Genomic DNA, 12,156 nt, shown 5'->3' with positions numbered 1-12,156 from the left:
CTCAATGATGCTTCTAAGAAGTATGTTGATTTCCCCACACGAGCATGACAAACAATACTGAGTGGAATTAGGGGGGGGCATGACTTTGTTTATATTGGCTCTGAGTGACTCAGCCAAACCAATTTGAATTCATCTCGCAATAAAAAATAAATAAATAAAATAAAATAGATGGTAGTTTCGTAGCGTAAATTTGATGTTCAAAACGGACTTATTTGTAGTTTATAAAACTTAGAAGTCTGCAAATATTTTAAGGCGTTTCGAAACTAATTTATTTATTTTCTTTTTCAGAACATCTTTATTGTTTATTGACGCACAAATACTGTGCACAACAGATTTGCAAATAATGTTTTCATTTATTTTGGGGGGGGGAGCTATCGAGGCAATCTGGACACATTTGAAATCTTACCTAATCAACTCTAATTCATTTTAATAAATCATGATAAATTAATTGATAACAATAAACCATATTTGTAGGACAGCTGAGTTAAATTTAACAACCCACAGCCAGGCTTACTGCCTGACATGTAGAATCAAGAAATCACTTAAACTGAACCTGCTTGACAACATTAAGTTGGCTGAGAGATCTCAAAAAGCAAAGCATCAGCCCCAACCTGAAGAAATTAAACAACAGATGAGGAACACAGTCATTGACGTTATTCAGGAGAGGCTTAAAGCCATTTCTAAGGCGTTTGGGACTCCAGTAACAGCAGTCTGATATAACGGAGGAAGCATGAAGCTGTAGTGAATGTTCACAAGAGTGGCTTGCTTAGCAAAATTATTTCAGCAGCGCATCAGTGACTCATCTAGGAGGTAATGAAGGAGTCCAGTACAGCAATGTAAGAACTGCATGATGCACTTGCCTCAGTTATAACCCAGAGTTCATGATTCAACAATAAGAACAAAACTGGGCAAAACGGCATCATATGGGAGATTGTCGAGGTAAGACCTGCTCCTGATCAACAAGAACTCAAAGGTATGTGTCATATTTTTTTTATTAAACTTATTGGTGATTCTTTAAACTTTCGATAAAATATGCTGTAAATTGAAGACTGAATTTTTTTTTAAAAGATGCCTTAGACAGGCAGTCCATGCATGAAAACTCTCCAATGTGGTTGAATGAATACAATTCTGCAAAGAAGAGTGGGCCACCTGTTATCACAAGTGCTTGATGGCCGTGTTTGCTGCCAAGGGTGGCACAGCTGGGTATGAGGCTTCGGGGGCAATTGTTTATTCTCATCGGGCAAAGTTGGTCCAGGCAGCTTTTTTCCTTACCTTTTTCAATGGAGTCATTTAAAAAGTACAGTTTCCATTTTCTCATGTTACCTTTGATGCTCTGAACAAATTCAGTGTGACAAAAATGAATAAGAAATTTGTGAAGGGAGAACAGTTCAGTACATTAAAGGTTTCCTTCAGAGATGATCAAGCTGAACAAAAAAGGTCTTATCCACTTCACAGATTTATATAGTAAGAGTAAGAGTTTTCCAGTTTCATTCTTACATATAGTGACAATCTTGCACACACCTCAGCTGCATTCACTCAGTCACACTGTATTATTTCTTCACTGCGAGGCAGCTGAGATACATGGCATGCCATGCCCTCTGAACGGACCCTTCCTGTGGGAGCCCTGGGGAAGAGACCAGTGTGATAACGCGACATGTGAACCAGCACTGTATGGCCTCGATAAGGATTTATCAGATACAGAGAGTCCACTAAACAGACAGGGGAAGTGGTGATAAGTGGGCGGCTTTACGTTTGATCTGCTTATTTGGTGCTGATGGAGTTTGGGTAGAGACTCCCGGAAGATTCTCATCAGACATCCCATTATATAATTTCTCAAAGGGATAGGTGCAGCAAGACAAATGCTAGCTTAAGTAGAAAACCCCGGGCACGTTGATTTGTAGAATACCTTTCGCTATACGCTTTGGTTTGTTTCAAGTACAGGCGTAAAACAGAAAATTGCTGCAGTGAAGTTTTAATAAATGTAAGCAGAAATGACAAGTATTTCTGGGGAGTAAACTGAGAAGTAAACTTGGAATGTGCAGAGCATTAAAATCCAAACAGAATGAGCCGCTGCTCACTCCTCTGTCTCAGTCAAACACGTTTCAGAGGGAGTACAGTGCTTTCAGCTAATCAAATTAAAGACTTTGTATCTATCAAATGAACCCACAATAAAATGTAGTTTTTGGTCATAGTTTAACAACATTTTACAGGCTTCAGTTTTGCAAGGCGTTGCATGGCAAAGGAAAATTTCCCTCGTTTTTTTTTATTTTTATTTTTTAGGACAGGGCTTTGGTGTTAATAGATGTCTTCAAAACAAAGTACATCTGTACTATTAAGATTTCACTTTGATAAGTAAACTCACCAAGGGGATCAGCAAATAGTTTCAGCATTTATTAGATAATTCAGAAAGTCAGATGCAAAATAATTTGTCTTGAGTTTGCATGAGTCATCACAGCTGGAGTCGAGAAAAGAAACAAACCAAGGCCGTGAAGGCAGAGAAAAAGACCACTAGATGGCAGTAGAACAAATGCTTAAATTGCTACCGACATGACGTGTGGTTTGTTTGTTGGGGGACAGAGAGGGGATCTGCTGGCTGTCAGTACAGCAGACACTGAGTACCAGGTGAGGGGAGAGGAACAGATTGCAGGTCCATCACAGGCATATGATGTCCATCATCTTCAAAATTCCTTCTGTGCAGAGCTTGTGTTAACTTGTCTTGCTTTACAGATAGGCTGAATTTGTGTACACCTGCTTCAGAGAAAAGAGAAAAGCCTTGGAGAGTCTTTGTCTTGCACAAGTAAGCTTTTTACAGGTAGAATCTCCAAACATCGAATGCATTTTTATCAGGACTGTATGTGACAGACTAAAAGTGATATGCAGTGGAAGGAAAAATCACACATTCTATGATAAATATAGACTGAAAAGTCCCTTTTATTCTGATACCCATTAATAAAATGCATTGCTGCCATTTGCTTTTATAAATTAGTCAATTTTTAAGTAGAGTCCATGTATATCTTATTGGTTTAAATACAGCTGCTCTGTGAAGGCCTCAGAGCACATGAGGTGTAGAGGATCACTGAAATAGAATTTCAAAATAACATTTGTGCGCTTAAATATTTCATCAGTCAGTTTTTATTTGCATGGGCCAAACTGCAAAGATTTTAAGTGTGATTAAATCTCAAGTACAACTCAAATGCTGAGAAAGCTACAATATTTTAGGTGGTTGTGTAGTTTTATTTATACAAGTTGCAGAGATCCTCGTCTCTCTTGGTGGAGAAATCTGTGAAAAGGACAACAACTATTTGCAAATTTAAAGAGCTACAACAGGATACTTTAGATTGAAGCTTTTCATGTCATGTTTAAAGTAAAAAGAACAACATATTAAGAACAGTGCCATTAAAACTAAAAAAGACCGTTTTAAAAATGGATGATCACCCAGTAAAAAATAGATTTCTGCAGTGCCACTGTTTTGTCACTTGTGTGCGCTAGTGTATCTTAGAGCAACGCTAACTGCTTACAGCACTTATGAGCCATCAATAATGTACATTAAAGAGACAGGGAATTTGTCCCATAGGGCCATAAAAACAGAGCTAAACAGCACCTCTTGAACTGTTGCATGACTTTTTGTGTGAATGTGATTAAACACCAGCGTTACTGTCTAAAATTGCAGCAGTTTGGAAAGATATATTGAATATGTTCAAACTTTACCTTAATATGCATTTATAAATCAAAATTTTACCACAGTGACTCATAAATTCTGGGAAACGCAATCATGTGTAACCCTCGCATGCATGCACCCTCGGGGGTTCATGCATTTTCGTCAAACACAGAGTCGTTAGTGTCCTGAAAACTGAGAAATAAAAACAAAGCATCCTCTGAGAAGAGTGCATTTATATCAGATTGGTGGGCTGGTTTTTATTACTCAGATTACCGCCTCTTACATTTGATAGCTCATCTTCTCTACAGTGAAGGATGAAAATGGGAGTAATGGTGAGTAGAAAATGCAATCTGGATGTCAGACAAGCACTTGATTAACCACTTGCAGACGCGGCCTCTGAGTCAGGGCTTTGGCTATCGCCGGCTCACTTTTCCCTCTTAGCCTGATCTTTCAAACATTACTGGTCACGAGGTATTGATTTTTCATCCTTCTCAATATCCTCTTGCCTTTAATAGAATTTACACCAGACTATCAGCTTTTCAAGAAGCCCTCCCCCGCCCCTCACCCTCTCTTTGTGGCGATGCCAGTATCTTCTAAGCCACAAAGAGGGGCACACCGAAAGCTCATCCTTTCATCAGCTCCTAGCTACCTGCGAGAGAAGATATGGAGCCTGAAAACAAAGATAAAAATGAAAGTTGTGTTGCCAGGTGTTTGGAAAAGAACCACGAGGAGCAGAGGTGAGCCAACAGTTGTTTCACTTCTGTTTTTTTTTTTTTTTTTTTAGAAAGACACGAGAAAAGTAAAACCTACTTAAAGAGAAGCGGTTAGAATGATTTTGAAACTTTTGTAACTTTCCCAAGGTGTATTTTAGAAGCAAATAATTCTAGACCACAAGTGATTTCCAATGTATTTTTTTTTGCATCGTAAAATGAATTTAAACAAAAAGTTTGAATTGAGCACTTTTGAGAAATTCAGATTAACTGAAATTAGTATCGATATTTAAATATTGTTACGTATTCTACCTTTTATATGACATTTTTTCTCAAATTTGTAGGAGACTAATTCACCTGTTACAGAAACAGTACATATAGTCTTTAACCCATTACATTATCAGCCTTTGGAAATCTTTGTAGTGACCTAATTTTGAAACTAAATCAATCAATTGAATGTTACACAAATGTACCTAATACTTCTATACAGGGAATTTGAAGATTTGGTAAATCTGGTGCTCACACCCAAAACTAAATTAAATCATCTGTCTTCACTCTGTTCTTCAATACATGTATGGATTCAACTTTCGAATTGTTCCTTTTTTTCTGGCAATTCATATTTAAAAGAAATTCAGGTTTTGTCATTTCAGCAATGTAAAGTCCAGCCCAAATGCTGTAAGTAACAACAAAAAAGAAGAAAAATGTCATTCACTAAACACAAAACAAAAGACCCTTTGTCGAAGCCTATTACATGCCATTTGAGAGATTAAGATAACACACTAAACACCTGATACCGAAAAAAATTTAAGATAAACTCAAATAAGTGTGTGCAGCTTTTATTTAAAGTGATACTTTCCAGCTGTAATAATGGATGAGTGGAATGTGTGATATTTTACCATTTTGCATGATCCCATATGAAAAAGCAATTATCTTCCGTATTGTCAGGCTAATAATTGCCGTAATCCAGGGCATTAGAAACGAGGCGTGCTCTCGCAGAGGTTCTCAGAGAGGCTTGGAGCTGTGCCTGCAGCAGAAGAGTGCTTCTGATGCAAGTGACAGCGCCGACTTGGTGACCTATAGCAGCTTTCCACGGGCGCATCGATTTTTCTCCCACATTACAGATAATTGCTGGATGCTGTGAATCCTATCCTCCCAGGGCAGCAGGGAGGAGCTTCTTTAGTATGTTGACACAGGAGTGGCTATCTGATTTGCAGAATGTGATATCCTGAGATCTCATTGACTGCCACTGACTTCTTTATGCTTCCTGACTTTTCTATATGTACGCTTAACAGCTTGCTTTTATGCCTGGCTTGTTAGCCGTCCCGATGGCTGATATTTAATTGAGCACATGAAAATGAACTACTAGATTCCTTATTTAGCTTTTTAACTTGCTTAATTAATCATGAATAATTATCTACCAGGCAGTCTTCTGATGGCAAGAGTGATAATTATCCTGATTGATATTTTAGACAAATGCGGCAAACTGTAGTACTGGAAGAAATTAGGTTGGCAGTTTTTAATACATATATCTGCAGGCTTTAGTATATGCCAAGCTGCTGCTCTTATTAGATTAATATGCATTTTCCTGTTCTGCATGAAGTGACTCTCATCATTTTATGCAAATGACTGAATCTAGTGTTTGTTCTGCTTCATATAGTAAAGAAAAAGTCACTTCCAGCTCAGTAATGTACTAAAAATGAGCTTATGTTGAATGTTTTAACCATAACTTTAAAATGTTTGGACATTTTGTTTCATCTGTTCTGTATTATATTTTTTTAATTAATCATAAATGCAAATCTCTGTGTTTCAGCTGTATATAAGCCCATACAAAAGTAACCTGCTGAACTTTTTGGAGATCCATGCTCTAGAGGTACAAAGCTGGTAGAACAGGCACATTTACAGAAAAACACGGTTATAAACATATTGACTAAGGGGGCTACTTACAAATACAGGCCATAATTTTATAATTATTAATTTCCAAAACTGACAAGTTGAGTCTAGAATGGTCTGTTCTGGATGAATCTAAGCGGCCACATCTCTCCAAAAAGAAAGATCTTTGTTCCTGTCTGCATTTGAAAACGACAGTCGGGGCTTTTAATGTTTTAATAGAAAATACATTTCTTTCCTCAATGTACGTTAACTTCTGGTTTCAACTGCAAATCATATTAATTCCAGCTCATAACTATGTTCTGGTTTATGATGGACCATCATGTAAAATCTACATAAAATACAGTGAAGTCTGTGATTGTAGTGCAGCAAAATGTAGAAATGAATTAAAATGTGCATTTTGCTTTTCCAAGGAACATTAATGAGAGGATTTTTCAAGATGCACGTTACCTTAAATAGCTTAAAACGAGCTATCCACCCACAAGCAGCGCACAACACATTAAATCAACCCTGTATAGAAACACTTCTTAAATCAAGCCTGCTGTAACCCAGAGACAGCATGCCTAATGTGATTCTTAACTGCAAACACAGTGCATGGTTATTGCTTTCTGCACATCCTCTGTTCTCGCTCGTGTTGCGACCTGTGTGACACAGAAAAACAGGCCACCGATGCAGTGTGCTCTCTGGCCCAGGGGCGAGCGCCAGGCCAAATGATTGGATGGATTCATGAGCAGTATTTCTCTCACCAGAAAGGTCTGCTTTAACCCCACACTGCACTCTGTTGAGGCCATATGGCCGTGCTTAGCTACTGGACATGCAAACAGAGACGGTGCATGCTTTTGGCATGGTGCTCAAACCAGGGTGGCGAAGCCAAATGTCTGAATGTTGCATGCTGTACTGCTCTTATATTTGCAAACTAAACTTTCCCTTGTCAAACGTTGCTTTGTGTACTTGGCATGGGATGTGTTATGCAAGCAGCTCCATTTGCTTGCAGTAGCAGACACGTGCCTCACTTCATAACTAATGGAGGACTGTGAATGCCATTCATGCATGAGAGTCAGCATGGTATTATCCAGTGTCAGCAAGCATGACGTTAAAGTAGAATAGCTGTGGGTTAAAGTGAAAAGAGATGTGAAAATGAGAAAAAAAACATCAAATCACCTGATTTCCCGAGGCGTATAGGTACGATTTCAAATGTAAGATTTTTCGGTGGCTGCGTTACACAGTAAAACAATAAATCTATCTGAGAATACAGTAGAAATAAGCTACCTGATGGCTACTGTGTAACATGGACCTAATTCTGTGGTTTATATAGGATTTAGTTCTGGCTCAGTTAGGGGTGACAGTTGGCAGGCAGACAGTGATAGAGCCTGGATTATGGCTGAAGCTTAATTTCTAAGCTCTCATGGATGATAAAACACATGGCATATTCAAAACGCTTTGTACTTTGGATAAGGAAATATTTCAGATATTATTTTATAATGTTTGTATTACTTAGTTCTGGCACCACTTAAGCGCATTTCAAACACTCTCCGGAGAAGCGTCGATGTAGAAAAACGCCACGACTGAATGTCCGTGAGAGCTTTGTTTATAGCCTTAACCCAGCACAGCCATCCATTGAAGTCCAGCTGTTCCGCATTGATCTCTCTGTGTGTTTTCTGATGCACTGGCCCGGAATGTGATGTTATTTCATTACCAAGGCAGGAGCGACAAGCTCGTTCTCCTCCCTCAGGGCACTGGCCACTCACTTGGACGGGCCCCGCTGCATGTAATAATAACTGGCTTAGTCAGACGCGGCTCAGTTGAGTATTGAGTCAAAATCAAGCCACGAGAAAAACTTTGTAGTCGGAAGAAAGAACACGAGCACTCATCAGTAAAGTAGGCTCAGAAGGCCCGGACAGGAAAAACTGAAACAAGTTCTCCATCAAACTTGATTAGACTTGTCACCAACTATGGACCCGGATGACAGCGATCTTGGCATTTTTACAGTCATTCTGTAAGTAGAGAGTTCTCTGTTGAATTCTGGGCTGAATCAAAAATTATTATTTAGGAGTATTATATCTTCTAATATAAAAGTATATGGAATTCAAGTCTTAACATATAGAGTAAAAAAAGATTTGGGATTTTATAATAGTTAACTTTTTTTGTCCACAGAAAGCTTGTGAATATAACAATGCTTTGACATATACAGTATATGATGACGTGAAAACAATTACGATCCCCCAACAATTATTCAGATTTTCATTATGCAACGCTCATATTGATGTCTAGTCGTTTTAATCTCTGGAAAGGAAAGATATCAAATTGCTGATAAACAAGCAATTATACTTTATTTTATTCTTCAAACTAATACATAAACAAAAAAAATATCTCACAACTGCAAATGTATCTCTAGTTGAAACAATTCCAGTGAGACGCATCATGTAGATATCTACTCTCTGACATTGGCCTGAAGAAAGTTTGCCTCATGCCTCACTTCCAGCTGTGAGCAAGAACATCTTGCATGTTTGGCCTAAGTTGAGCGACTCCTCAACATCTCATTTAGATCCAGAGTTGGGCTTTTATTTGACCTATTTGTTAATTGTCAGTCCGTCCTGGGTGGGTATTTCAGGTGGTCATTTTGGATAACTATCATATTGCAGGATCTAGTTAAAGTAATGTTTTTCAAAGATGGTATTAGGATTTTGATACATGGTCCTGTCTTCTGTATCTTTTTCAATTATGTACATCATAGTTGCAATTAGGTTATTTATCATGTAATGCTATTTGGTTTGCGTCAAACATTCCCTATGTTCTGGTAACGTAATAATACAATTTTACACTTATCTTTCTCTTTGGCAAATCTCAGTTTGGTCTTTATACTTTTGTTGGAACAAAAGCTTCCTCCTTTCACACCTACCATGAAAGTTAAACTTGTGCAGTATCTTTCTGATTATGAAGGCGCACATCTTCAATTGGGGAATGTTTTGAATGTCCTGTACTGATAGACTATTTGTTGTACAGCAGAATGGCTACTTTTAATCTACTACTTCTAATCCTGCTCGGTCATGCAGCGCAACTTTTTATGACTTTGATGTCAGACACCCCCAAACAGACGTTTAATAGCAAAAAATCAATCAATAAGCGTTCAGAAATTGAAAAGTGACATTGTTTTCCTCACTCATCGTCCAACTGTGACGCAGGACTCTCATCCATATTGAGTTGCAAATACACTGGCCACTCAATATTTCTAATATTAGACTATGGCAACACTGTGTTTTGGAAATATAGAGTTAACTTGAAACAAGACCTAAATACCAGGACTGAAAGGACAATAAGCATTTAATGCCTGACAGGATGAGCATTTAAAAGACAAAGAGAACCCACAATATCTCTATTCACAACGAACAAAACAAAAACCTATCGTGATGGCCATGTTTGTGACAGGCCTAAGGCCTCAGGACCATAACTGTCCATAGGAAGGACAGTTATGGTTCTGTGGCAGAAATCCTGTCATTGACTTAAAATCACGTATGGAAACTATTTTCATTGAATATAGTTTAAAAAATAAAGAAATATAAATGGTCTAGAATATTTCAAACATTTTGGCTGGCTCAAGGATCAATATTTGACATTGCTTTTGCAAGTCATTGCCAATGTTATTTTGGCTAAACAGGAGAAGGATTGCTGTAGGTGCATCGGTACAAATTAGATGGACAACTTTCATATACTTGATTGGTGTCATTAATTCCGAGCTAATACAGAGGTTTAGTGGTTACGAATGGACAACAATAAAGGTTCCTGTCTGTGTACCCTAATTTTCTTTAACAGACTAAGGCGAACATCTGCCTCAATCTCAAGTCGTTTGCTTCCCTTAAAAAAATTTGTTCCAGGATCACCCGGCATTTAGCTCCCACCTTCTTCCCGAGATCTCTAATGTTGAAGCAATCATTCCCACCCACAGAATGATGCTGCCACCACAATGCTTCTCTTTGGGTACTGAGTGTAAAGGGTGATGTACAGTGTTAGATTTCCATCACACATTGTGCTTTGCAGAACACATGCGTCCACGTGTATACTGTCCTCTACACAGCTTAAAACTAATTGAAAACGTGACCTATGATGGCTTCTTACTTGGTTGAAAACCTCTTTGGTTGTGGTATATTTGTTCTATTAATAGAAAATGAGTTGAACAATACATGACCTGTCTACTGTGTTTCTTGGTCATCATAATTATTTTTGTTCATTCCTGTTCTCTAGCAAATCTTTGAGGGTTTCACAGAATTACAGCAGAAGGAAATTAGTTGCACTGGGTTTTGCTTAGGAGTATTTTGAAATGTTAAAAAGAAAATTGAAGTTATGGAGCATTTTTCCTGCTTTCAGCTGTGCACTACTTTGTGTTGGGATATCACATAGACTCCCTAAAGCAAACACAAGTGTGTTGTAATCTGAGAAAATGTGAAAAAGCCACAAAGCATTGTTTACACACAGCAAAACATTTCTTACTTTAACACCTACTGGAAGTTTTTGGTAGTTTAGATGGACATATGTAGCAAACATGAGCCCCTAATAATCATTGGCATATTTTATAACTCTTGGGTCATTCAAACACACAGTGTCAACCATTGTGTCCTCATTACAAGGTTTTATTTGCTTCTCCCATAATGAGCTGCTGCCTGCCACTAGTGCAGTGAATGTTACCAGCAGGTCTGGTAAAACTTAAATTAAAAATCCATAATCTGCTCAAAGCATAGCAGGTAGCACTTGACTTCTTATCCCAATTAATCATACCTCTGTATATATTAAAATTCTGCCCTAAAAGCAGTTTAATTCACTGAGTAAATCAGCCACAGCTTCAGCATAATTAGTGTCACACTGAGACATGATAGGTGAGGGGCTGAGGTTCACAAACACACAAAAAACATAAAACCCCTTGGGGAATCAGGTCTACATTTTTTTGCAGTACTCTGCAAAAAATACTTTTCATGCTAAAAATCTAAGAGGTTGGTATTTGTATTTAGTTCCCTTTACTCTGATACCCTAAATAAAATATAGTACTACCAATTGTCATCAGGAATCACCTCAGAAGAACATTAATGACCAAACATTCTCATAAATACAAAGGAAGACAGCGGACTGAACAGGGATTAGGCTGTGGAGGAACTTAAAGCAGGGTTAGGTTACAAAGACTAAGGTCCCATCTGCAGCCCATCAAAACATGGCTGTTCAGCTGTACTGACAAGCCAGACTATAGTTAGAGAATCAACCAAGAGGCCTATGACAAGTCTGCAGGACCTCTAGAAATACACAACTCTATTAGTGGTGCCCTTATAAACCAATTTTGAAGGTTTCCACATGCCATGTCAAGTAGAACTAATTTTTGCCTTACATACAAAAATGTATGTGTGGCAGAAAGCTGGACATAAACCTGAACACTCTACCACCTTTGTAAAACAAGGAGGTAGCAGCAACATGCAAATTTTTTCATGCTATGGGTATTTGGGAAGGTAGTCAGAATTGATGTGAAGACGCAGCTACATATATGGCAGGAAAACCTACAGGAAGTTGTAAAAAAAAAAACAACTTTCAGCTGGTTGACCTTCCAGAAGGACAGAATAGATAAAAGTATAGCCAGAACTACAAAGGAATGGTTTTCTGTAAATCTGAACATGTTCAGGTGTTAAATGACCCAGTCAAAGTCTTGGCCTAAACATATTTGGGAATCTGTGACAAGACTTCAAAATTGATGTTCACGGATGTGTCTCCGGATGTGGTCCCCAACCTTTATAGCAAGGTTGGGGACCATTGCTATAAAGTACTGATTCACTTTGCACTATAAATATTCACTATATAATTTTCCTTTCACTTCACTTCCGAGACCTAATTTTTGTTAATCTTTTACATAAATTCCTAACAAAACAA

The 12,156-nt window shown here is 38.0% G+C and overlaps 1 protein-coding gene across 3 annotated transcripts in view; it reads left to right on the top strand.

Moving 5' to 3' along the window:
- The first annotated feature begins 4,306 nt into the window (after window positions 1–4,306).
- frmpd4 (FERM and PDZ domain containing 4) overlaps window positions 4,307–12,156 on the top strand; it is a 53,612-nt gene continuing 45,762 nt past the window's right edge. For 2 of the 3 annotated variants that reach the window (XM_008400422.3, XM_081602788.1), the window contains exon 1: window positions 4,307–4,395. In XM_008400422.3, the coding sequence (XP_008398644.1) occupies window positions 4,322–4,395 (74 nt within the window). In that variant the 5' untranslated portion in view covers window positions 4,307–4,321. Of the gene's footprint in view, window positions 4,396–8,093; window positions 8,252–12,156 lie in introns of those variants that run through there. The other variant, XM_008400432.3, reaches the window with a different exon arrangement.

The sequence above is a fragment of the Poecilia reticulata genome, chromosome 2 (assembly GCF_904066995.2).
Source record: "Poecilia reticulata chromosome 2, P_reticulata-male-v2, whole genome shotgun sequence".
Taxonomy (NCBI): domain Eukaryota; kingdom Metazoa; phylum Chordata; class Actinopteri; order Cyprinodontiformes; family Poeciliidae; genus Poecilia; species Poecilia reticulata.
The sequence above is the reverse complement of the archived record's forward strand: the minus strand, read 5'-3'. Positions and strand labels throughout refer to the sequence as shown.